This window comes from Bufo bufo, chromosome 4, assembly GCF_905171765.1.
Source record: "Bufo bufo chromosome 4, aBufBuf1.1, whole genome shotgun sequence".
Lineage (NCBI taxonomy): Eukaryota > Metazoa > Chordata > Amphibia > Anura > Bufonidae > Bufo > Bufo bufo.
The window spans coordinates 524,309,056-524,334,617 of NC_053392.1; the positions used below are offsets into that span (position 1 = coordinate 524,309,056).

The 25,562-nt window shown below is 43.6% G+C and overlaps 1 protein-coding gene across 1 annotated transcript in view; it reads left to right on the plus strand.

Moving 5' to 3' along the window:
* LOC120999302 (dentin matrix acidic phosphoprotein 1-like) overlaps window positions 1-25,562 on the plus strand; it is a 102,977-nt gene that overhangs the window by 36,670 nt on the left and 40,745 nt on the right. The window contains exons 8-10 of the mRNA XM_040430173.1: window positions 13,194-13,295; window positions 14,898-15,002; window positions 24,161-24,262. Coding sequence (XP_040286107.1) covers window positions 13,194-13,295; window positions 14,898-15,002; window positions 24,161-24,262 — 309 coding nt within the window. The remainder of the gene's footprint in view (window positions 1-13,193; window positions 13,296-14,897; window positions 15,003-24,160; window positions 24,263-25,562) is intronic.

Here is a 25,562-nt window from a genome sequence, read left to right on the forward strand (position 1 = left end):
AGATGAGGTATAAGGTTCAGCACCTGTTCTGTAGTTAGAGCCGCACCTGGTTTTGGCTCAAAATCGCTAATGGAAACCACTGACCAAAACACTGACTGTGTGAATAAGGCATTAGTCAGTTATTGGAAGGGGTTTCTATGTATGCCTCTGGTTCCTAATAGACACAGCAAGGCAGCGATGGGCACAAGCTACTGATGTAATAGTTATTTTTTTATATCTTTGATGCAGGTCTATTTTACCTTCTGCACCCCCCCCCCCCACCCCACCCTTCCCACACACCAAAGTCCCAATTTTTTTTTTGTATGTCATTAATAATATATCTAAACATTGATTTGTCCTACAGTCCAATTCGTAGCTCCCACAGGCTAATCTAATACATGCCCCTTTATATAGACATTCCAGTCCATGTTGAACATTATCAGAATATCCAGAAGGACATCTACCTCTCCATCCCCACCTCCTACACCACCTAGCCACTCAGTCCAGTATGTAATTATCTTTCATTTAGAAAGGGTAGGTTATGTACTACTATCCCTAAATCCCATATATCATGACATTTCTGCATCTTTCCCCTTTTATAGTACACAAAGTGCTCTTGGTGAATAAGCCAATGTACCCTCACTTTAAATTCTCGTACCATAGGCAGTTCTGAAGCAATCCAATAAAAAGCAATACGTTTACGGGCCTGATAAAGGAGGCAGAGGTTAAAAAGCCAATGCCCCATTGTAACAGGAATCATAGCTAAATATCCTCTGATATATGTCAATACCGTCAAATCTAGATTTATCTTAAAAACTTCATTTATACCTGACATCACTTCCCTCCAATAGCGTCGGAATTGGGGACTGTTCCAGATAAGTTGTATTAAACCCGCTTGTGACATACCACATCTCGGGCAAGCAGCATCCTGCCTATAGCCCATCTTAGACGTTAGGGAGTCCTATAAACCCTGTGTAATAGATACAATTGGGAAAGCCTATGCGCCTCACTCACCACTACATCATGGAAAGCTATTTAACACCTCTTCCCATTGTTCCTCAGTCAAGTCACTTATATCCATTTTCCACTTATAGTTATGGCTATTGGAATGCTGCGTCTGAGAGATTAAATGACCAGTTTCGGCATCAATTCGGGTCATTGTGGCCAGATTCATGCTGTATTATTGCTGTATTTTTTCCATAATGTACTGTGCCAACTTCTCTGTTGCGTACAGGCTCTTTTAGAGGGATAGGTTACACCTCAATGGGGAAGGTGCAGCTGTTTTGGGGGAGATAATGGCTTGAAGATTGAGGCTGGTGGTATTTGACTACATTATTTTAGTGGTAATTATCATCATTTTACAGCTCACAGTAAGTGCTGGTAATGAGTTCTTATTAGTATACTGAGGTATAGACATGTATTACTTATAATCTTTATCATTCATAATGGTTTTCCACTTTGGAGAGGAGCAGAAAATAGTGCATACAGTGATCTGCTGCGAGATAATGGAACGGGACTAGAACAGTTCATTAGAAAAATGGAAGGGTAAAAAAACATCCAAAAACCTCTTAATTGTATGTATATTAACCGCTTGCCGCCACGCTAACGCCGAAAGGCGTCATTTCTGCGGCGCTCCCAGGTCACACTAACGCCAATAGGCGTCATCTCGCGTGAGCCGAGATTTCCTGTGAACGCGCGCACACAGGCGCGCGCGCTCACAGGAACGGAAGGTAAGAGAGTTGATCTCCAGCCTGCCAGCGGCGATCGTTCGCTGGCAGGCTGGAGATGTGTTTTTTTTAACCCCTAACAGGTATATTAGACGCTGTTTTGATAACAGCGTCTAATATACCTGCTACCTGGTCCTCTGGTGGTCCCCTTTGTTTGGATCGACCACCAGAGGACACAGGTAGCTCAGTAAAGTAGCACCAAGCACCACTACACTACACTACACCCCCCCCCCCGTCACTTATTAACCCCTTATTAGCCCCTGATCACCCCTGATCACCCCCCTGTCATTGATTACCCCCCTGTAAAGCTCCATTCAGACGTCCGCATGATTTTTACGGATCCACTGATAGATGGATCGGATCCGCAAAACGCATCCGGACGTCTGAATGAAGCCTTACAGGGGCGTGATCAATGACTGTGGTGATCACCCCATATAGACTCCCTGATCACCCCCCTGTCATTGATTACCCCCCTGTAAAGCTCCATTCAGACGTCCGCATGATTTTTACGGATCCACTGATAGATGGATCGGATCCGCAAAACGCATCCGGACGTCTGAATGAAGCCTTACAGGGGCATGATCAATGACTGTGGTGATCACCCCATATAGACTCCCTGATCACCCCCCTGTAAAGCTCCATTCAGATGTCCGCATGATTTTTACGGATGCACTGATAGATGGATCGGATCCGCAAAACGCATCCGGACGTCTGAATGAAGCCTTACAGGGGCATGATCAATGACTGTGGTGATCACCCCATATAGACTCCCTGATCACCCCCCTGTAAAGCTCCATTCAGATGTCCGCATGATTTTTACGGATGCACTGATAGATGGATCGGATCCGCAAAACGCATCCGGACGTCTGAATGAAGCCTTACAGGGGCATGATCAATGACTGTGGTGATCACCCCCCTGTCATTGATTACCCCCCTGTAAAGCTCCATTCAGATGTCCGCATGATTTTTACGGATGCACTGATAGATGGATCGGATCCGCAAAACGCATCCGGACGTCTGAATGAAGCCTTACAGGGGCATGATCAATGACTGTGGTGATCACCCCATATAGACTCCCTGATCACCCCCCTGTCATTGATTACCCCCCTGTCATTGATTACCCCCCTGTAAAGCTCCATTCAGACGTCCGCATGATTTTTACGGATCCACTGATAGATGGATCGGATCCGCAAAACGCATCCGGACGTCTGAATGAAGCCTTACAGGGGCGTGATCAATGACTGTGGTGATCACCCCATATAGACTCCCTGATCACCCCCCTGTCATTGATTACCCCCCTGTAAAGCTCCATTCAGACGTCCGCATGATTTTTACGGATCCACTGATAGATGGATCGGATCCGCAAAACGCATCCGGACGTCTGAATGAAGCCTTACAGGGGCATGATCAATGACTGTGGTGATCACCCCATATAGACTCCCTGATCACCCCCCTGTCATTGATTACCCCCCTGTAAAGCTCCATTCAGATGTCCGCATGATTTTTACGGATGCACTGATAGATGGATCGGATCCGCAAAACGCATCCGGACGTCTGAATGAAGCCTTACAGGGGCATGATCAATGACTGTGGTGATCACCCCATATAGACTCCCTGATCACCCCCCTGTCATTGATTACCCCCCTGTAAAGCTCCATTCAGATGTCCGCATGATTTTTACGGATGCACTGATAGATGGATCGGATCCGCAAAACGCATACGGACGTCTGAATGAAGCCTTACACGGGCGTGATCAATGACTGTGGTTATCACCCCATATAGACTCCCTGATCACCCCCCTGTCATTGATCACCCCCCCTGTCATTGATCATCCCCCCTGTCATTGATCACCCCCCTGTAAGGCTCCATTCAGACATTTTTTTGGCCCAAGTTAGCGGAATTATTATTTTTTTTTTCTTACAAAGTCTCATATTCCACTAACTTGTGTCAAAAAATAAAATCTCACATGAACTCACCATACCCCTCACGGAAACCAAATGCGTAAATTTTTTTAGACATTTATATTCCAGACTTCTTCTCACGCTTTAGGGCCCCTAGAAGGCCAGGGCAGTATAAATACCCCACATGTGACCCCATTTCGGAAAGAAGACACCCCCAGGTATTCCGTGAGGGGCATATTGAGTCCATGAAAGATTGAAATTTTTGTCCCAAGTTAGCGGAACGGGAGACTTTGTGAGAAAAAAATTAAAAATATCAATTTCCGCTAACTTGTGCCAAAAAAAAAAAAATTCTATGAACTCGCCATGCCCCTCATTGAATACCTTGGGGTGTCTTCTTTCCAAAATGGGGTCACATGTGGGGTATTTATACTGCCCTGGCATTCTAGGGGCCCCAAAGCGTGAGAAGAAGTCTGGTATCCAAATGTCTAAAAATGCCCTCCTAAAAGGAATTTGGGCACCTTTGCGCATCTAGGCTGCAAAAAAGTGTCACACATCTGGTATCGCCGTACTCAGGAGAAGTTGGGGAATGTGTTTTGGGGTGTCATTTTACATATACCCATGCTGGGTGAGAGTAATATCTTGGTCAAATGCCAACTTTGTATAAAAAAATGGGAAAAGTTGTCTTTTGCCAAGATATTTCTCTCACCCAGCAATGGTATATGTAAAATGACACGCCAAAACACATTCCCCAACTTCTCCTGAATACGGCGATACCACATGTGTGACACTTTTTTGCAGCCTAGGTGGGCAAAGGGGCCCATATTCCAAAGAGCACCTTTAGGATTTCACAGGTCATTTACCTACTTACCACACATTAGGGCCCCTGGAAAATGCCAGGGCAGTATAACTACCCCACAAGTGACCCCATTTAGGAAAGAAGACACCCCAAGGTATTCCGTGAGGGGCATGGCGAGTTCCTAGAATTTTTTATTTTTTGTCACAAGTTAGTGGAAAATGCTGATTTTTTTTTTTTTTTTCATACAAAGTCTCATATTCCACTAACTTTAGACAAAAAATAAAAACTTCCATGAACTCACTATGCCCATCAGCGAATACCTTGGGGTCTCTTCTTTCCAAAATGGGGTCACTTGTGGGGTAGTTATACTGCCCTGGCATTCTAGGGGCTCAAATGTGTGGTAAGGAGTTTGAAATCAAATTCTGTAAAAAATGACCTGTGAAATCCGAAAGGTGCTCTTTGGAATATGGGCCCCTTTGCCCACCTAGGCTGCAAAAAAGTGTCACACATCTGGTATCTCCGTACTCAGGAGAAGGTGGGGAATGTGTGTTGGGGTGTCATTTTACATATACCCCTGCTGGGTGAGAGAAATATCTTGGCAAAAGACAACTTTTCCCATTTTTTTATACAAAGTTGGCATTTGACCAAGATATTTATCTCACCCAGCATGGGTATATGTAAAAAGACACCCCAAAACACATTCCTCAACTTCTCCTGAGTACGGCGATACCAGATGTGTGACACTTTTTTGCAGCCTAGGTGGGCAAAGGGGCCCATATTCCAAAGAGCACCTTTCGGATTTCACAGGTCATTTTTTACAGAATTTGATTTCAAACTCCTTACCACACATTCGGGCCCCTAGAATGCCAGGGCAGTATAACTACTCCACAAGTGACCCCATTTTGGAAAGAAGAGACCCCAAGGTATTCGCTGATGGGCATAGTGAGTTCATGGAAGTTTTTATTTTTTGTCACAAGTTAGTGGAATATGAGACTTTGTTTAAAAAAAAAAAAAAAAAATCATCATTTTTCACTAACTTGTGACAAAAAATAAAAAATTCTAGGAACTTGCCATGCCCCTCACGGAATACCTTGGGGTGTCTTCTTTCCAAAATGGGGTTACTTGTGGAGTAGTTATACTGCCCTGGCATTCTAGGGGCCCAAATGTGTGGTAAGGAGTTTGAAATCAAATTCTGTAAAAAATGACCTGTGAAATCCGAAAGGTGCTCTTTGGAAAATGGGCCCCTTTGCCCACCTAGGCTGCAAAAAAGTGTCACACATCTGGTATTGCCGTACTCAGGAGAAGGTGGGGAATGTGTTTTGGGGTGTCATTTTACATATACCCATGCTGGGTGAGAGAAATATCTTGGCAAAAGACAACTTTTCCCATTTTTTTATACAAAGTTGGCATTTGACCAAGATATTTATCTCACCCAGCATGGGTATATGTAAAAAGACACCCCAAAACACATTCCTCAACTTCTCTTGAGTACGGAGATACCAGATGTGTGACACTTTTTTGCAGCCTAGGTGGGCAAAGGGGCCCATATTCCAAAGAGCACCTTTCGGATTTCACAGGTCATTTTTTACAGAATTTGATTTCAAACTCCTTACCACACATTTGGGCCCCTAGAATGCCAGGGCAGTATAACTACCCCACAAGTGACCCCATTTTGGAAAGAAGAGACCCCAAGGTATTTCGTGATGGGCATAGTGAGTTCATAGAAGTTTTTATTTTTTGTCACAAGTTAGTGGAATATGAGACTTTGTAAGAAAAAAAAAAAAAAAATCATCATTTTACGCTAACTTGTGACAAAAAATAAAAAGTTCTATGAACTCACTATGCCCATCAGCGAATACCTTAGGGTGTGTACTTTCCGAAATGGGGTCATTTGTGGGGTGTTTGTACTGTCTGGGCATTGTAGAACCTCAGGAAACATGACAGGTGCTCAGAAAGTCAGAGCTGCTTCAAAAAGCGGAAATTCACATTTTTGTACCATAGTTTGTAAACGCTATAACTTTTACCCAAACCATTTTTTTTTTACCCAAACATTTTTTTTTATCAAAGACATGTAGAACTATAAATTTAGAGCAAAATTTCTATATGGATCTCGTTTTTTTTGCAAAATTTTACAACTGAAAGTGAAAAATGTCATTTTTTTGCAAAAAAATCGTTAAATTTCGATTAATAACAAAAAAAGTAAAAATGTCAGCAGCAATGAAATACCACCAAATGAAAGCTCTATTAGTGAGAAGAAAAGGAGGTAAAATTCATTTGGGTGGTAAGTTGCATGACCGAGCAATAAACGGTGAAAGTAGTGTAGTGCCGATTTGTAAAAAAGGGCCTGGTCTTTAGGGGGGTATAAACCTGTGGTCCTTAAGTGGTTAATAACAGAAGCCACACTATTAAAAAAAAGGTGCCCTGGAATTAGTAATGTGTGATGAGGACTATGACATAGTGGGAATAACTAAGACATGGCTGGATGACATAGAAACATAACATAGAACATAGAAACATAGAAACATAGAATGTGTCGGCAGATAAGAACCATGTGGCCCATCTAGTCTGCCCCATATACTGAGTACTATGAATAGTCCCTGGCCCTATCTTATATGAAGGATAGCCATATGCCTATCCCATGCACGCTTAAACCCCTTCACTGTATTTGCAGCTACCACTTCTGCAGGAAGGCTATTCCATGCATCCACTACTCTCTTAGTAAAGTAATACTTCCTTATATTACTTTTAAACCTTTGTCCCTCTAATTTAAAACTGTGTCCTCTTGTGGTAGTTTTTCTTCTTTTAAATATGCTCTCCTCCTTTACCGAGTTGATTCCCTTTATGTATTTAAAAGTTTCTATCATATCCCCTCTGTCTCTTCTTTCTTCCAAGCTATACATGTTAAGGTCCTTTAACCTTTCCTGGTAAGTTTTATCCTGCAATCCATGTACTAGTTTAGTAGCTCTTCTCTGAACTCTCTCTAGAGTATCTATATCCTTCTGGAGATATGGCCTCCAGTACTGCGCACAATACTCCAAGTGAGGTCTCACCAGTGTTCTGTACAGCGGCATAAGCACTTCACTCTTTCTACTGCTTATACCTCTCCCTATACATCCAAGCATTCTGCTGGCATTTCGTGCTGCCCTATTACATTGTCTTCCCACCTTTAAGTCTTCTGAAATAATTACTCCTAAATCCCTTTCCTCAGATACTGAGGTCAGGACTGTGTCAAATATTCTATATTCTGCCCTTGGGTTTTTACGCCCCAGGTGCATTATCCTGCACTTATCCACATTAAATTTCAGTTGCCAAAGTTCTGACCATTCTTCTAGTTTTCCTAAATCCTTTTCCATTTGGCGTTTCCCTCCAGGAACATCAACCCTGTTACATATCTTTGTGTCATCAGCAAAAAGACAAACCTTACCATCGAGGCCTTTTGCAATATCACTTATGAAGATATTAAACAAAATTGGTCCCAGTACAGATCCCTGTGGAACCCCACTGGTAACATGACCTTGTTTTGAATGTTCTCCATTGACTACAACCCTCTGTTGTCTGTCACTCAGCCACTGCCTAATCCACTCAACAATATGGGAGTCCATGCTCAATGACTGCAGTTTATTGATAAGTCTTCTATTTGGTACAGTGTCAAAAGCCTTACTAAAATCTAGATATGCGATGTCTACTGCACCTCCACCGTCTATTATTTTAGTCACCCAGTCAAAAAAATCTATAAGATTTGTTTGACATGATCTCCCTGAAGTAAACCCATGTTGTTTTTCATCTTGCAATCCATGGGATTTTAGATGTTCCACAATCCTATCCTTTAATAGGGTTTCCATTAATTTGCCTACTATTGATGTCAGACTCACTGGTCTATAGTTGCTCGATTCCTCCCTACTACCTTTCTTGTGAATGGGCACGACATTTGCCAATTTCCAATCTTCTGGGACGACTCCTGTTACTAATGATTGGTTAAATAAATCTGTTAGCGGTTTTGCCAGCTCACCACTAAGCTCTTTTAATAATTTTGGGTGTATCTCATCAGGCCCCTGTGACTTATTTGTCTTCACCTTAGACAGCAAACTTAGAACATCTTCCTCTGTAAAGATACATGCATCAAATGATTTATTAGTCATCCTTTCTAGTGGAGGTCCTTCTCCTTTTTCTTTTGTAAAAACTGAACAGAAGTATTCATTAAGGCAGTCGGCTAGCCCTTTATTCTCTTCTACATACCTTCCGTCCTTTGTTTTTAATTTAGTTATTCCTTGTTTAATTTCCTTTTTTCATTTATATATCTGAAGAATGTCTTATCCCCTTTTTTCATAGACTGAGCTAGTTTTTCTTCTGCCTGCGCTTTAGAAGTTCTTATAACTTGCTTGGCCTCTCTCTGCCTAATCTTGTAGATTTCCTTATCTTCATTGCTCTGGTTTTTTTTATAATTACAAAATGCTAGCTTTTTATTTTTAATGATTTGGGCCACTTCTGCTGAGTACCACAGTGGTCTCTTTTTTTGCTTTTACTGACAAGTCTAATGCAATTTTCTGTTGCCTTCAATAATGCACCTTTTAAGTAGTCCCATTTCTCCTGGACACCATGTAATCCGTTCCAGTCTGATAAGGACTCATTTATGACTAATTTCATTTTTGAAAAGTCTGTTTTTCTAAAATCTAAAACTTTTGTTTTTGTGTGGTGGGACTCTTTCACAGTTCTTATATTAAACCACACTGACTGGTGATCACTAGATCCCAAGGTTTCGCCTACAATGACATCATATACAAAATCCCCATTTGTGAATACCAAATCCAAAATGGCCTCCCTCCGGGTTGGCTCCTCAACCACTTGTTGTAGAGATAACCCCAGTAGGGAATTTAGAATATCTGTACTCCTGGTAGAACTTGCTATTTTAGTTTTCCAGTTTATATCTGGAAGATTGAAATCTCCCATAATGATAACTTCTCCTTTCATTGTCATTTTAGCTATTTCTTCAACTAGTAGATCATCTAGTTCTTTAACTTGACCAGGTGGTCTATATATCACACCTACACGAGTTACTGCATGGTTAGCAAACTGCAACGTAACCCAAACTGACTCTATGTTGGCCTCACCAACTTGTATTTGGTTAGATTTAATGCTATCTTTCACATACAGGGCCACTCCTCCTCCTTTCTTGCCTTCTCTGTCTCTTCTGTATAAAGAGTGCCCTGGTATGGTTATGTCCCAGTCATTTCTTTCATTAAACCATGTCTCCGTAACAGCCACTAAATCTACATTATCAGATGCCATTATTGACCCAAGTTCATTGATTTTTTTACCTAAACTGCGAGCATTTGTAGACAGGACTCTGAGCTTATCATTTCTTAACCTCTGTGCTTCTGACCTGTTCTGGCATTGTTTCGGGGGGCAATTGGACTCTTTTATTTTCACTCTTTTGCCCCCCCTTCCTAGTTTAAATACTCTTCCGCAAATTCTTGGAGTTGTTCACTAAGTACATTTGTTCCTTTGAGAGAAAGATGCAAACCATCTTTTTTGTACAGTTCCTTTCTATTCCAAGTAGAGCTATCATGAGAAACAAAGCCAAATCCTTGCTCTTGACACCATTTACCAAGCCATATGTTGAACTCCTTTATGCGCCTCTGCCTATCATTTCGAACATTATGCACAGGCAGAACTTCAGAAAATGAAATGGTGGATGCAAAATCCTGTACGTCATTACCAAGTGTGATAAAAGATTTTTTCACCTCTGACACTTCATTGCAAGCCAGGTCATTTGTCCCTAGATGGACAAGAACATCCACGTCCCCTTCCTGCTTTGCTTGCTTAACAATATTAATAATACGTCTTCTATCTCTTCTAGCAGTAGCCCCAGGGAGACATCTCACAAAACCATTTTCTTTAAGCTCCACACTTCTTATGATTGAATCACCCAGCAACAGCTGCTTCCTTTGAGAATTCCCTTTATCTTTTTTGTTGCATACATTAGACATAGGAGTCGATGGTTTCTCACCCTCTGTGCTTGAGTCCATATCCATGTTGTCCTTACATTCTGAGAGTGCTGCAAATGAATTATGGAGAACCACCGACTGTGGGACATGTCTTCTATCCACCACTATAAGTCTTCCAGAACCTACATTAACCCATCTGCCATTTCTGGGGGTCCTCTGTGGCAGTGGCATTGCAGCAGTCCTAGCTGGAGTTTGTTTAACAGATAATTTAAATATTTCAGATTTCAAAAATTCAATTCAATGACAGCTATGACTAGGCAGTTAACATACAGGGTTACAATCTGTTTAGAAAGGATCGTCAAAACTGGAGAGGGGTCTGCATTTATGTAAAGTCTTGTCTCTAAAGACCACACTCCAGGAATATATACGGTAAGTGAGGGACATGAACATATGGAGACACTGTGGGTAGAAATACATGGAGGAAAAAACAATAATAAAATACTTGTACCTTTTTTTTTTGTTATAAGCCACCTAATATACCAGAGTCCCCCGAAAATCTACCACTAAAGGAAATAGATGAGGTGGAAAATCATAATGAGGTCATTATTATGGGGGACTTCAACTACCCAGATATAGACTGGGGAACTGAAACCTGTATATCTCATAAAGGAAACAGGTTCTTGGCAATAACCAAAGACAATTACCTTTCCTAATTGATTCAGGATCCTACTAGAGGGACAGCCATACTGGACTTAGTATTAACCAATAGACCTGACAGAACAACAAATGTGCAGGTTGGGGGATACCTGGGTAATAGTGACCATTAAAATAACCTTTCACTTTTTATTTAATATAGTGTTTCTTCAGGGAGGCACAAAAACTGTGAACTTTTAAAAAGCAAATGTTGACCAGCTGGGAGACGCCATTAGCCTAACTAACGGTCACAATGTCCTCATAAATGCAGCCACAAAATGGGATATTTTTTAAAAGCATCCTAAACTCTAATTGTGAGAGGTACATATTTTATGGGAATAAAAAGGTGAGGAAGAAGAGAAAATGAATGTGGATAAATCGAAATGTAAAGGGGGCAATAAATGAGAAAAAGAAAGTATTTAAAAACACTAAAAAAGGAAGTTAGTAATGAAGCATTGAAAAACTGTAAGGAAAAAATAAAATATGTAAAAAACAGATAAAAGCAGCAAAACTAGAGACAGATAGACTCCTTGCCCAAGAGATTAAAACTAACCCTAAAATGTTCTCCAATTATATACATGTAACAAATTAAACTGGAAAGTGTTGGCCTTTATAGGAATGATGAGGGAGGAGTTGTAGAGAGCAATGAGGAGAAAGCAAAGCAATTACATCCCCCCCCCCCCCCCACTGCATTCATTGAGGAAAATGAAATGCAGTGTAAAGGTAAACTCCCTATTAAATGTGGCCTGTCTGACCCAGGAAGAAGTGCAGTGGTGTCTTAAAAAGATTAAAATATACAAATCAACGGGTCCAGATGGCATACACCCCCATATCCTAAGAAAATTAAGTAAGGTTATAGACAGACTCTTATTTCTGATATTTAAGGACTCTATAATGACAGGGAGTGGTCCACAGAAATGGCGCGTAGCAAATGTGGTGCCAATATTCAAAAAGGGGTTAAAAACAGAGCATGGAAACTATAAATCAGTAAGTCTAACATCTGTTGTGGGTAACCGGTTTGAATGTTTTCTAAGAGATTCTGTCCTGGAGTATCCCAATAAAAATAAGCGTAAAACACCGTATCAGCATGCGTTTATGAGGGATTGGTCCTGCCAAACGAATCTAATCAGTTACTAGGTGAAGGTACGTTCTAGACTAGACTCGGGCGAATTGTTGGATGTCCTTCTGACTGATATCTTGACTTCTCCAAAGCATTCGATACTGTATTACACAAAAGGTTGGTACATAAAATGAGAATGCTTGGACTGGGGCAAAATGTATGTTTGTGGGAAAGTAACTGGATCAGTGATAAAAAAAAAAGCAGAGGGTTTTTATTAACAGTACACACTCAGATTGTGTCACTGTCACCAGTGAGGTGGTCAGTACAGGGGTCAGCATTGGGCCCTATTCTCTAATATATTTATTAATGATCTTGTAGAAGGCTTGAAGATTAAAATATCAATTTTTGGTGATGATATTAAAGGGGTTGTCTACCTTTTTCTTACTGATGATCCCTGACGATCAGCTGTTTGAGAAGGCAGCGGAACTTGCAGTATCGTCGCAGCCTTCTCACTGCTTCCCGGAGGCCAGTGATGTCACCACTATGAAACGTGCCCTGGGTGCCGCTCAGCCCCATTGAAGTGAATTCTCATTCTAAGGGACCTAATGTTGTTATCTGCCTTAGGAAGGTGAGGTATTTTCTGGGGCTTTGTTCAAAGTTTCCATCAGTTCTGACAGCAAGAAGAGTGTATGAGCCCTATTCTGGAAGTCACATTGACAGAAAACTTGATCAAACCTCTACACACCTACTTCTAAATTATTAATGGGGTCCATTGGTCAATGTTTGCATGCATATTTGTATGGATCCAGCAGAGTGTCATGGCTTCCATTATAACCAAAAGCCATAGCATGTATATGACTATAGCCTCATATACACAAAGCAGTACTACAACATTGGGCATTTTCAGAGAAAAAAAGATATTCCAATATATGTGACTTTTACTGGATGGCACCATTGAGCTTTTCATTATTGCTAAGTTCTGCAATACATGATACTAAATGCTACATTACCTAAACCTGCAAAAACGCATCAACAATTATGTTGTTGTTTTTTTAAAGTGATTTTTCTTATTATTTTCTTATTGTGCTCTAGGGATAAGACATCAAAAATTGCTGCTCATCAAGATGGAGGAGATAGCTCTTCGGAAAGTGAGAGTGAAACACATAGAGATATTGCTAGAGAGAAGCACAAGAGGTGAGGCTTTGCTTCACATTTTGGTTTGAAAGCATTCATTTTGTTTTTACAATCTAATATACACAATGGGGAGATCAAACTGGTGTAAATAAAAACTGGCTTAGTTGTCGAAGCAACCAATCAGATTCCAACTTTCATTTTTTAGAGCTCCTTTGGAAAATGAAAGGCGGAATCTGTTCGGTGGCTTCGTGCAACTAAGCCAGTTTTCATTTACACCTGTTTGATAAATCTCCTCCATTATATTCATATTCAGCTTTCACAAAGTCTGTAAATGACCAAACTTGTTACAGTTTATAATTATATTGTATTGTTAATACAACTTCAGTTCGGGTTCGATTTGGCCAATTCGATTCAGATCTGAATAAATTTGCCTGAAATTGAAACTGCCCCAATTGCCAAGTTGTGGCTGGCACTCCGAGGTCTCCTAGGACTGTATCCAACCCCTTTCAAACTCTTTCATGCCAAAACATTATTAGTAAATATCAAAGTGACAGTGACATATATGGCTATAGATAAATGCATGGCTGCTGGTGGTAACAAACTGCCTCTTTCAAAATACGCTTTTAAATACCAATGATAAGTATACTGGACTTGAAATGCAGGAAGTACAGTGGCCACTTGTCATGCTGATGGTGCAGGCCGTATAACTCAAACAGCCCCAGTCTAACTACAGATCCTCACCTCTGAAAGGTTCCTGCATATCTGTGAAAGAAAAAATTATGGAAATATTTTATTTTCTTCTACGTGCTCCTTGTGAGCTCATGTTTATGACAGGCAGATGGATCAATACTATGCAGAACAAACTGAGCAGAACACTTTACTGAATTAAGACAGGTACCATGATTGCAACTGTTATGAGACCCCGACATTATTCTCATAATACATCCATCAGAAGAATTTCAAAGTTAACATGCATTAGTTGGACAGCCTATTTAATTTAAGGTTTTCTGACCATTTTTACTGATGACCTATCCTCTGAACAGTTCATCAGTATCTGATCAGTGGGGGTCTGACACCCGGGACCCCCGACGATCTGCTGTTTTAGAAATCACGAGTGCTTGTAGTAGCGCCACTGCCTTCTCCCTGCTCACCAAGCACAGTGCCGTATATTGTATTCACTTCTATGGGGCTGAGCTGCATCTAGGCCATTTGACTAATAAAATGTGATATCACTTGGTTTACTTGAGCGCCGTTGGCTTGTCAAACAGCTGATCTGCGAAGGTCCTGAGGATGACCTATCTAGAGGATAGCAAGTTAATTTTTTATTTCCATTGTGCTGGCGCTGCAGAGAGGTTCTTTCTCAGGTTCCCTTGCAGATGACAACTAATCACTGGAAGTGCAAGTGGATGCAATTGTAGCCTACCATCTATGAATGCAGATTAGGGCCTGCCAGTGGCAGGGAACAGTAGGCTGCCTGTCAGTATAGACTGATATAGAGCATTATTTTTTGTTGAATTTGTAGAATATAAATTGTGGCAAGCTCCATTAGATGCTCTATGTATGGAGATAGTTTTCCTTAAAGCCTAATGACATGAAATAGCTACTATAGAATATCTATGGCATGATAAAGGGTCCTACTGATTTGAGCTTACTATTTTTTAGGAAAGATTCTCAAAAGAGCAAAACAAGAAGTAAATCCACTGAAGAGATACATACTGCACATGGTGTTGAAGGGTCTTCAAGCAATGTTCTTGAAGAAGATAATACGTAAGATTCAGGTTTTCCCACCTCAATTAGTCTAAGTTCACAACACATTTTTGCATCATGTTGAAAGACTGTTGTTATGGCAGAGGATGTGGAACCACTGTGTATTCACCCTTTTACCCTTAATAAAGGCATCTGGACTTTGCTGCAGGGAGCCACTACTGTTTGCAGAATGTACATTATCTGCTCTCCTGTGCTCACAGTATCCTCACCGGAGCCCAGCTTTAACCGACAGAAAGGGTTCCACTGTGATGACCAGGTTTTTCTTTTTTTTGTTCAAACAATTTTTATTGAGTTTAACCAGTTATACATACAAGGAAAGGAACCCCCCCCCCAAAAAAATAATAATACTAAACAGAGTATAACCCCCCCAGTCTCCCCTCCCAACCATTACAGATGTGAACCAAACTCTCAAATGCTCTTAGTATATCATTCACAATATTTCTAAACATTCATCCTACAGTCCAATTCGTAGCTCCCACACGCTAAACTAATACATCAATTGTCTACTAACTGCCCCTTTATATAGACATTCCAGTCCATGTTGAACATTATCAGAACATTCAGAGGGACACCTACATCTCCACCCCCACCTCCCACACCACCTAGCCACACAGTGCAGTATGGAATTATCTTTCATTTAGAAAGGGTAGGTTATGTTTCGAGATGAGCGAATCTAAGTTGACGAAGTGGAATTCGATCAGAATTTCAGGTAAAATTCAATTCTGAATTTCCTCACGCTTCTTGGTAACAGATTTTTTCCTAAAATGGCTGCTGCATGTGTTAGGACATGGAGCAATGAACTCTGGGAACGAGGGATCACCCACAATGCCATGCATGCAGCCAATCAGCAGCCAGCCAGCCATATGATGTTACAGCCCTATAAATAGCCTCAGCCATCTTGGATTCAGCCATTTTCCAGTGTGCTTAGTGCAGGGAGAAACGTAAGCAGGCGCTAGGGACAGTGTTAGAAAATACTTCAAAACATTTATTTTGCTGTATAGAAATTTAGGGAAAGGATAGGAAGGAATCATTCCACAGTATTGAAGCAGAACAAGGTTCAGTAGGGGAGTTTACAGCCTGGGTAATAGGAACAATCCTATTAGACCTTGCTGCACTGACTGCCGATCCAAATTGCCATTATACAGCTCTGTAATTCCAGCAAACCATTCTTATAAGGGTGCAAGTGCTGTGTGATACAGCCATTAACAGGGTTTATTACAAGGAAATATTTCTACGTCTTATTTGCCCTTGTGCGATGCAGTTATATGTTCTAAGGCATTTTTTGGCTTGTATTAGTGGGGAAAAAAGGGCTAATTAGCCATTGTGTGAAGTGAGAACATTACAGCCCTTTTCGGCGTGTATTAGTGGCAAAAAAATATATAATATTTGCCGTTCAGCGGTGCAGTTACAGTATATGTTCTAAAGCCCTTTATGTCGTGTATTAGTGGCAAAAAATTATATATTATTTGCCATTCAGCAGTGCACTTATGCATTCTAAAGCCTTTTGTGGCGTGTATAAGTGGAAAAAAGTAAGGGCCTATTTGCCATTCAGCGGTGCAGTTATATGTTCTAAAGCCCTTTTTGGCGTGTATTAGTGGCAAAAAAATATATATTATTTGCCGTTCTGCGGTGCAGTTATATGTTCTAAAGCACTTGCCGTATTCTAAAGTACTTGGAACTTGGCGTGTATTAGTGGCACAAAAAAAAGTATTTGCTGTTGTGTGGTGAAGTGAGAAAATTACAGCCATTTTTGGCGTGTATTAGTAGCACAAAAATATATATTATTTGCTGTTCAGCGGTGTAGTTATATGTTCTAAAGCCTTCTTTGTCGTGTATCATTGGAAAAAAGTAAGGGCCTATTTACCGTTCAGTGGTGCAGTCATATGTTCTAAAGCCTTCTTCGCAGGCACAAGGTGCAGCAGAGTAAGGGGGTGTGGCAGCAGGAGTCACAGCGAGAGGCTTGAGCTCCCGGTGTCATCTAGCGGTCGTTTCTTGACCAGCAAACCAGCGGTTCTTGAATGGTTGACTCGGTCATCAACTTCATTCCAAGTGACATCAGACACCCCCAGCCAAGAGTCGGTTGGTTCGTCAGACACAATCCTTAGGCCTCTTTCACACAGGCGAGATTTCCGCGCGGGTGCAATGCGTGAGGTGAACACATTGCACCCGCACTGAATCCAGACCCATTCATTTCTATGGGGCTGTGCACATGAGCTGTGATTTTCACGCATCACTTGTGTGTCGCGTGAAAATCGCAGCATGCTCTATTTTGTGCGTTTTTCACGCAACGCAGGCCCCATAGAAGTGAATGGGGCTGCGTGAAAATCACAAGCATCCGCAAGCAAGTGCGGATGCAGTGCGATTTTCACGCATGGTTGCTAGGAGATGATCGGATGGGGACCCGATCATTATTATTTTCCCTTATAACATGGTTATAAGGGAAAATAATAGCATTCTTAATACAGAATGCTTAGTAAAATAGGGCTGTAGGGGTTAAAAAAAAATACTAATAATTTAACTCGCCTTAATCCACTTGTTCGCGTAGCCCGGCTTCTCTTCCGTCTTCTTCTTTGCTGTCCAGGAAGTAAAGGACCTGTGGTGATGTCACTGCGCTCATCACATGGTCCATCACATGATCCATCGCCATGGTGATGGATCATGTGACAGACCATGTGATGAGCGCAGTGACGTCAACACAGATCCTTTTCCTCAAAGAAGAAGAAAGAAGAGAAGCCGGGCTGCGCGAACAAGTGGATTAAGGTGAGTTCAATTATATATTTTTTTTTAACCCCTTCAGCCCTATTTTACTAAGCATTCTGTATTAAGAATGCTATTATTTTCCCTTATAACCATGTTATAATGGAAAATAATCAAATCTACACAACACCTAACCCAAACCCGAACTTCTGTGAAGAAGTTCGGGTGTGGGTACCAAACATGCCGATTTTTCTCACGCGTGTCCAAAACGCATAAATTTTTTTTGCACTCGTGCAGAAAATTCACACATTTTCCCGCGACGCACCTGCATCTCGTCCGGCCCAAATACATGACGCCCGTGTGAAAGAGGCCTTAGTTGGCATGGCCTGGGAGGAGGCCCTGTGCCCTCACCTGTCCTCAACCTGTCTCTGTCCTTTTCTGTTCCCTCAGCCAGAGAAGTATTATATTCTGTCAGCTACTGAACGAGCTACTAGAGGACAGTCAGCAGCTACTGGCCAGCCAAGATGTGGAGGAGACATCCGCTGCTTCCTCCGGTAGGCGGGCAAGTAGTGATGAGTAGAGTGGCGTGGGAGCTGGTGTTGCGAGAGGTCAGGAGCCAGAGACCGTTGAGGAGGACATCAGTGATGTGCAGACAGTACTCGATGATGTAGCTGATCGCACTTGAGAGCCGGGTGAATTATCCTCATCGGGAGAAGCGGCGGAGTCAGCAAGTTGGTAGAGTGGCCGGGAGTCAGCAGTGGGAGGTCAGGAACCAAACGTACCCGGGGTAGACCACCAGCTTCGCAGGAGCCTACCTGCCCGGAAAGTAGTGGTGCAGGGGTTCACGGAAGCAGCAGCGGTAGCAGTCAGTAAGTGCGGAGTGTTCGGGGTAAAATCACCTGCTCGGTGGTGTGGCAGTCTTTTGTTAAGCCATCGGAGGAGGTGAACATGGCCATTTGTAGAATCTGTGGGCAGAAGGTGAAGCGTGGCCAGGGTGCCAATGTTGGCACTACGGCCCTGCATCAACATATGCAGCGTAGCCTTAAAGTGGCCTGGGAGAACCGTGGTTCCAATGTGGTGGTCCAGTGTGCCGCAGCAACTGCTGCATCACCCACTGGCATGCACCCGGTTTCTGGCAGTCAAGGTTCCACCACCTCAGTCGAAGGGAGCTGTCTGTCCTTCCAATCATCTGTCGGTCCTGATGCTCCTGCTCCTCCTCATCACGCATTCCGACACCTTTCAGAGAACCTAATGACTTGTGCCGAGCCGAGGTGGAGAGTCCCAAGCCGTCATTTCTTTACCAAAAAGGTAGTACCAGCCCTGCACACATATGTAGAACAGAAGGTGGACCAGTCCTTGAGCCTGTCGGTGTCTGCCAAAGTGCACGGCAGGGCTGACGTGTGGAGCTGTAACTATGGTCAGGGACAATACATATCCTTTACGGCCCACTGGGTGAATGTGATTCCTGCACAGCCACACCAGCAACTTGGCAGGTGACGCCGTTGGTCCTGCAACAATGAGTTACACAGGGGAGGAACTGCTCCGCGTCCTTCATGAAGAAATCGAATCCTGGCTTTCTCCACGACAACTCAAAATCAGAACCATGGTGTCGGCGCTGCGTCAAGGAGAGCTTAGCCATGCACCCTGCATGGCACACGTGTTCAATCTGGTTGAAAAGCGGTTCCTGAAGTCTTCCACTCATCTGCAAGACATCCTAAAAATGGCCAGGAAACTTTGCATGCACTTCAGCCACTCGTACACCGCAAAGCACACCCTCCTTGAGCTGCAGCGGCAGAACGGCATCCACCAACATAGGCTGATATGCGACGTTTCCACCCATTGGAATTCCACCCTCCATATGTTGGACCGACTATACGAACAGAGAAAGGCCATAAACTATTTCTTGATGATACAAGCGGACAGGAGTACTCCCCTGTGTATCTTCGATGTCAGCCAGTGGCAGCTCATGGGTAACACCTGCCAATTGCTGAGGCCCTTTGAGGAAGCCAGGACTATGGGATGAACAACATCATTCCCCTGCTTCTTGTTTTGGAACAGATGCTGGCAAATTAGGCTGGTCAGGGGACTGGAGATGTGGCGCCTAGATATCACAGCCACATGAGCCCTGTGGGGGCTAAACTGCAAGAGGAGGGCATTGGAGCACAAGCAATGTGTAGCGAAATGGGTGGTTTTTCTACACAGGTCACAGGAGGAGCAGGAGCAGCCAGAGGAGCTACAGGGTGATGAGGAAGACGAGGCAGAGAACCCAGACACACCGTGGCAGTATGCAGTGGAGATGGAGGCAGGGAGTCCATCTAAGTCACTTGCACAAATGGCCTGATGAATGCTCACTTGCTTGTGTAGTGACAGCCGAATTGTCACCATTCGGCAAAGGGATGACTTCTGGCTCTCCACATTGTTGGACCCTAGCTACCGGTCCAAAATGGGGGCCTTTTTTACACCCACTGAGAGGGAGGACAAACTGAATTACTATAGAGACATCCTATGTAGTCATTTGGCCGCTGCCTATCTGCGCCATCGTCCATCCTCTTGCAGGTCTGAATAGAGGGGCCCCCTGTGCTCATGTTCCTCTCCCATGGCTGCTGTGGCAGGGTGGGGGAGTAGGAGCAGTACCAGCTCCATCAGCAGCAACTTGAGTCTAGAGTCGCTGATGGGCAGCTTTCTTCACCCGCCTAATGAAGAAACTACTCACCAGCAGCAGCAGCTAGACCTGGATCAGGACCTGAACCAGCAGGTGGTGGCATACTTGGACAGCACCCTGCCACCCCACATTGAAGATCCACTGGACTACTGGGCAGCCAAACTGGATTTGTGGCCACAACTGGCAGAGTTTGCCCTGGAAAAGCTGTCCTGCCTGGCCAGTACTGTGGCATCAGAGCGGGTGTTTAGTGCGGTGGGGGCCATAGTTACCCCAAGAAGAACTCACCTGTCCACCCAAAATGTGGAGAGACTGACCTTTGTCAAAATGAATCAGGCATGGATCAACCAGGATTTACACCCACCAATGCCTGATGCATCAAACTATATCATCCATGGTGCCACACCAACACTTTGACAAAAGAGACGGTTTCTTCTGGCTACCTTCCTCAGCTACTATTCTGATGATGCCACACATCTGATGCCAAGTTATCCTTCTTTCACCTACCATCTTCAGCTGATACTGGTATTGTCACGCACCTCCCCACTCTGTCACCGGGTCACTCTGTGGTCTCCTGATGCTGCTGCCACTTCCACACTATGTCACCTTGCCACTCTGTGGTCTCCTGATACTGCTGCCACCTCCACACTATGTCACCTTGCCACTCTGTGGTCTCCTGATGCTGCTGCCACCTCCACACTATGTCACCTTGCCACTCTGTGGTCTCCCGATGCTGCTGCCACCTCCACACTATGTCACCTTTCCACTTTGTGGTCTCCTGATGCTGCTGCTTCAACCTCCACACTATGTCACCTTGCCACTCTGTGGTCTCCTGATGCTTCTGCCACCTCCACATTATGTCACCTTGCTACTGTGTGGTCTCCTGACGCTGCTGCCACCTCCACACTATGTCACCTTGCTACTGTGTGGTCTCCTGATGCTGCTGCCACCTTCACACTATGTCACCTTGCCAGTCTGTGGTCTCCTGATGCTGCTTCTACCTCAACACTATGTCACCTTGCCACTCTGTGGCCTCCTGATGTTGCTGCTGCTACCTCCACACTGTCATTGGGCCTCCCTGTGGCCTCCTCCTGATGCTGCTGCTGCCACCTCCACACTGTCATTGTCACTTATATCCATTTTCTACTTATACAGTAGTGATAAGGGAGACTTTTTAAGGTGTTTATCAAGGAGACTATTATAATAAAGGGATGTGATGACCAGGTTTGGAGATTAACACAGATCTGGGCCATTAGGACCTGCCAGAGGCAGGGTCTAATAGGCTGCCAGTCAATGTAATACTGAAAAGTATAGTATGGTGCTATACAGAATTATTTTTTGCCAAATTCCATATGGATCCACCAGATTATAAATTGTATCATGCCCCATTGGATGTGTAGTACCCCTGACCTGGAGATACTACAAATTGCTTATTATGCATTGTATTTCACCGTTTGTTTCCTGCCTATTACTACCAGCAAGGAAGGTATGGCAAAGGTTGACAGGAACAGAGTTAACCATCCTGTTTCTCCCCTCTTGGAATAAGTGGGCTGGTCCTGTTTGCTGCCAAGGTTAGGGAGTTCCTGTCTAGAGAAAGAGTGGAAAAGGACGCAGCCTGCAGTGCTTCTACTCCTGTTGCAGATTTCTCCTGAGAGAACCATTACTAAATTGCCTCAAGTAAAGTCTTTGGTTCCCAGACCGCAGAGTGAACTGTGACAAAGCTTTTACAGATACTGCTGTGAGGTGTGGGTTTACGGCTAAAGACAACCTCATCATCAAACAACCACTAGGCCAGCAACATCTAAGTGCATAACTGCAGCAATCCAACCTGCCACCATACCCCCTTAGCTGGTGCCAAAGAAGAATTGCACTCAAGCCTGCTACTACTGTATGTATTTTCAAATTTTACGTTGGACTTCATAAAAAGAACTTTGTTATGTTTAACTCTGGCCTCATTTTTCAGCACAATTATTTTAACTGCAACTGACCCCAGGGAGCAATGGGCATAGGTAGGACACCGTGACTGCAATACCACAAGGCCAATACCACTCCCATCCTCTACACCGGCTCCCACAGGGGCTCACTTCAGAGACGCCGAGCCAAGGGGGGGGGGGGCGGAAAAATTTAACTTTTTTTTTAAATCCGCCCAGGGATAATAGTGCAGTGAGATCCCTGGGCGGATCCGCTGTGGCCCCAGTTACTGTCTCCCGCACCGTATGCTAATTACTACTAACTTCGCAACAGGGAGGAGACATCAGCTTCTCTCCCTGGGCGTTCCTTCTCCCTGGCTGTAGCGCTGTCCAATCGCAGAGCAGAGCGTCACAGCCAGGGAGAAGAAAAACCTCACCTTCTCCCTGGCTGTGACGCTCTGTGCTGTGATTGGACTGCGAGGGAGAAGGAACGCCCAGGAGAAAAGATGATGACTCCTCCGCATTGCTCCGATAGTAGTAATTATCATACAGCTCCGGAGACGGTAACGGGGGCCACAGCGGGAGCGCCGCCCAGGAATAATAGTAAATGCAGGGAGATCCCTGGGCAGCGCACTACATATACAGATAGTTATCTTACTATGTTTGGACCCATGAAAGGTCCTCTTTAAATAAATCACGATGGAGGGGGAGAAATGTGACATGGGGGGGATGATGTGCCATGGGGGGAGAGAAATGTGACACAACGGGGGTGATGTAAAAAGGAGGGGGTGAAGTGACATGGAGGGGGAGAAATGTGACATGGAGTGGAGGGGGAGAAATGTGACATTGAGGGGGTGAAATCTGACATGGGGGAAGAAGGCAAAATTTAGCTTTGCTTGTGTTGGCAAAAATCCTTGCACTGGCCCTGCTTCAGATGCTATATGTAAGGAGATATTTTCCTTTAAAAGCATTACATACATTCAGCCCCTGACAGAGCCTATGTGGCAGCACACTGTACCCATGCAACTCTGTGTTCAATAATTTGCTATATGCAGTCCTAAAACCTAATGATATCTGGTCAGGTTTATTCTTTTTAATTTAGGCTTGTTGTGGTACTATTGCCACCACGTGCATGACTGGTCCTGGCAAGAATTACTCTCCTGCTTTACAGAATAGGATTGTGCACCTGGTGGTCTATATACAAAGTATGGCCTCATGCACACGACTGTTCTGTTTTATGAGATCTGCAAAACACGGAAGCTGCCGTGTGCCTTCCGCAATTTGCGGAACAGAACAGGCGGTCCGCAAAACGGACAAGAATAGGACATGTTTTTTTTTTTTTGTGGGGCTACGTAACGGAGCAACGGAGGCGGACAGCACACGGAGTGCTGTCCGCATCTTTTGCGGCCCTATTGAAGTGAATGGGTCCGCACCTGAGCCGCAAAAACTGCGTCTCGGATGCGGACCAGAACCTATCTGTGTTATACTCTGAATGAGAACAGCTATCACTTTTGGGTACTTTGTAATCAGCGAGTGCTTCAGACAATCTGTACTTTGTCTTAGGACCCTGCTAAATTCAGGCTATATTTCTTTGAGGGATTTGATCTTTTATGATTAAACAGAGAATCTTTTGCTCTGGGCTCTGTTAGTAACATTACATACTGAGAGCCTGAAGGTGTAGCTCTGCTATTAATGCACCAATATCCATAGGGTGCATTACGGATAGACCTGGTAGCCTCACACAATATTGGTATATATGGGACTCCTATGTGTGGATACTAACCCTGTACATTTATGTTTTTTTCTATGAACCGTCCAAGGATTGACAGTGAAAAAACTCAAAACTAATGACACTGTGTATTAATGATCTTACTCTTTTTTTTTTTTTTTAGGAAAACGGGCTCCAAAAAAATAAGTAGAAAGTCCACTGATAAGATACGTTCTGCAAGTGGAGATGATGGATCCTCAAGTAATGATGTGAAAAAAGATAATGGGTAAGATTAAAGTTTTTCTTGCATCAGTCGCAACACATTTTTGCATCATGTTGACAGGTGCAAAATGCCATACACATACATCATTCATGCTGCTGTGCCAGTGCGATTACCAGAGCCCAGCTGTAATGTCCAGAACTGACGATGACTCTGTTCCCAGCCATTTAACTGCTTAGATTCAGGGCTATACCTACCATAAGGCACCTCTACTTGTTCTGTAGGATATAACAGGTTAAAGGGGTTATCCAAGACTATAAAATGACCCCCCCCCCCCATATGCCGGGCCCCTCACAATGAATATATTTACCTGGCTCCCCTCTCCACTTCTGGTCCCTGCACTGCTGCTTCTCCCCGTGCACAGATGAAAACATCCCGTGTCGGGGGGAGCAGCCAATGGCAGGCGGGGACGAGCCTCCCTAGCCTCACCCGCGTTGCTAGGGTGGCTCGTCCCGGTCCCCGCCTGCCATTGGCTGCTTTCCTCCAACAACGGATGTTATCATCAGCGCCCGGGGAGAAGCAGTGGCAGTGCAGGGACCAGGAGAGGTGCGGGGAGCCAAGAAAGTATATTCATTGTGAGGGGCCCGGCATATGAGGGGGCATTTTATAGTCTTGGATAACGCCTTTAAGCGTTTGTAACATTTCATGCAGTTGAGACCAGGAGGGAGGGATGTAGATTGTTTTTAGCCACACTGCAGGGCTGAGAGCATCTCTGGAAGATGACCAGAGACTCTCAGTCATGTGTGCTCCTCCTGCAGCTGAATGTCTAAACTCCCCTTCCACTGTTGCTTTGAGATAGAGCTGCATGATCCAGTTACCTGCACATGAGGTAAGTATATGTGTGCGTAATGTATGTTTATATGTATAATGTATATACATGTCTATGTGTTTACTGTTTGTGAATATACTGTATATGCATGTATTTATATAAACACATATTCATACATATATACAACTACAGGGTGAGTCAAAAGTCTCAGGACACCCTTTTCTTTCAGAAACAAAAGGGAAAATGAAATATCTGAATACTCCAGCACGTATTGGATGAGGGGCCTATCTTTTAGGCTATGTCTGGAACATGGCTGCCATATTGGATAAAGGGCAAATGTTACCAATAGGAAGGGGGTCGTGTAGCATGTCAGAGAAGACCAGAATTTTCTCTTGTGGTTCAAAAGTTATCAAAGCTGAAATTTCAAGACTTCAAAGTTCTGTGTTCAGCACTGCGGACAACACATTGAACACGTCAAACAGCTGTGCATCACAGGGAACTTTCCCAGTTATTGTATCATAGACACAAGCCTCGTAC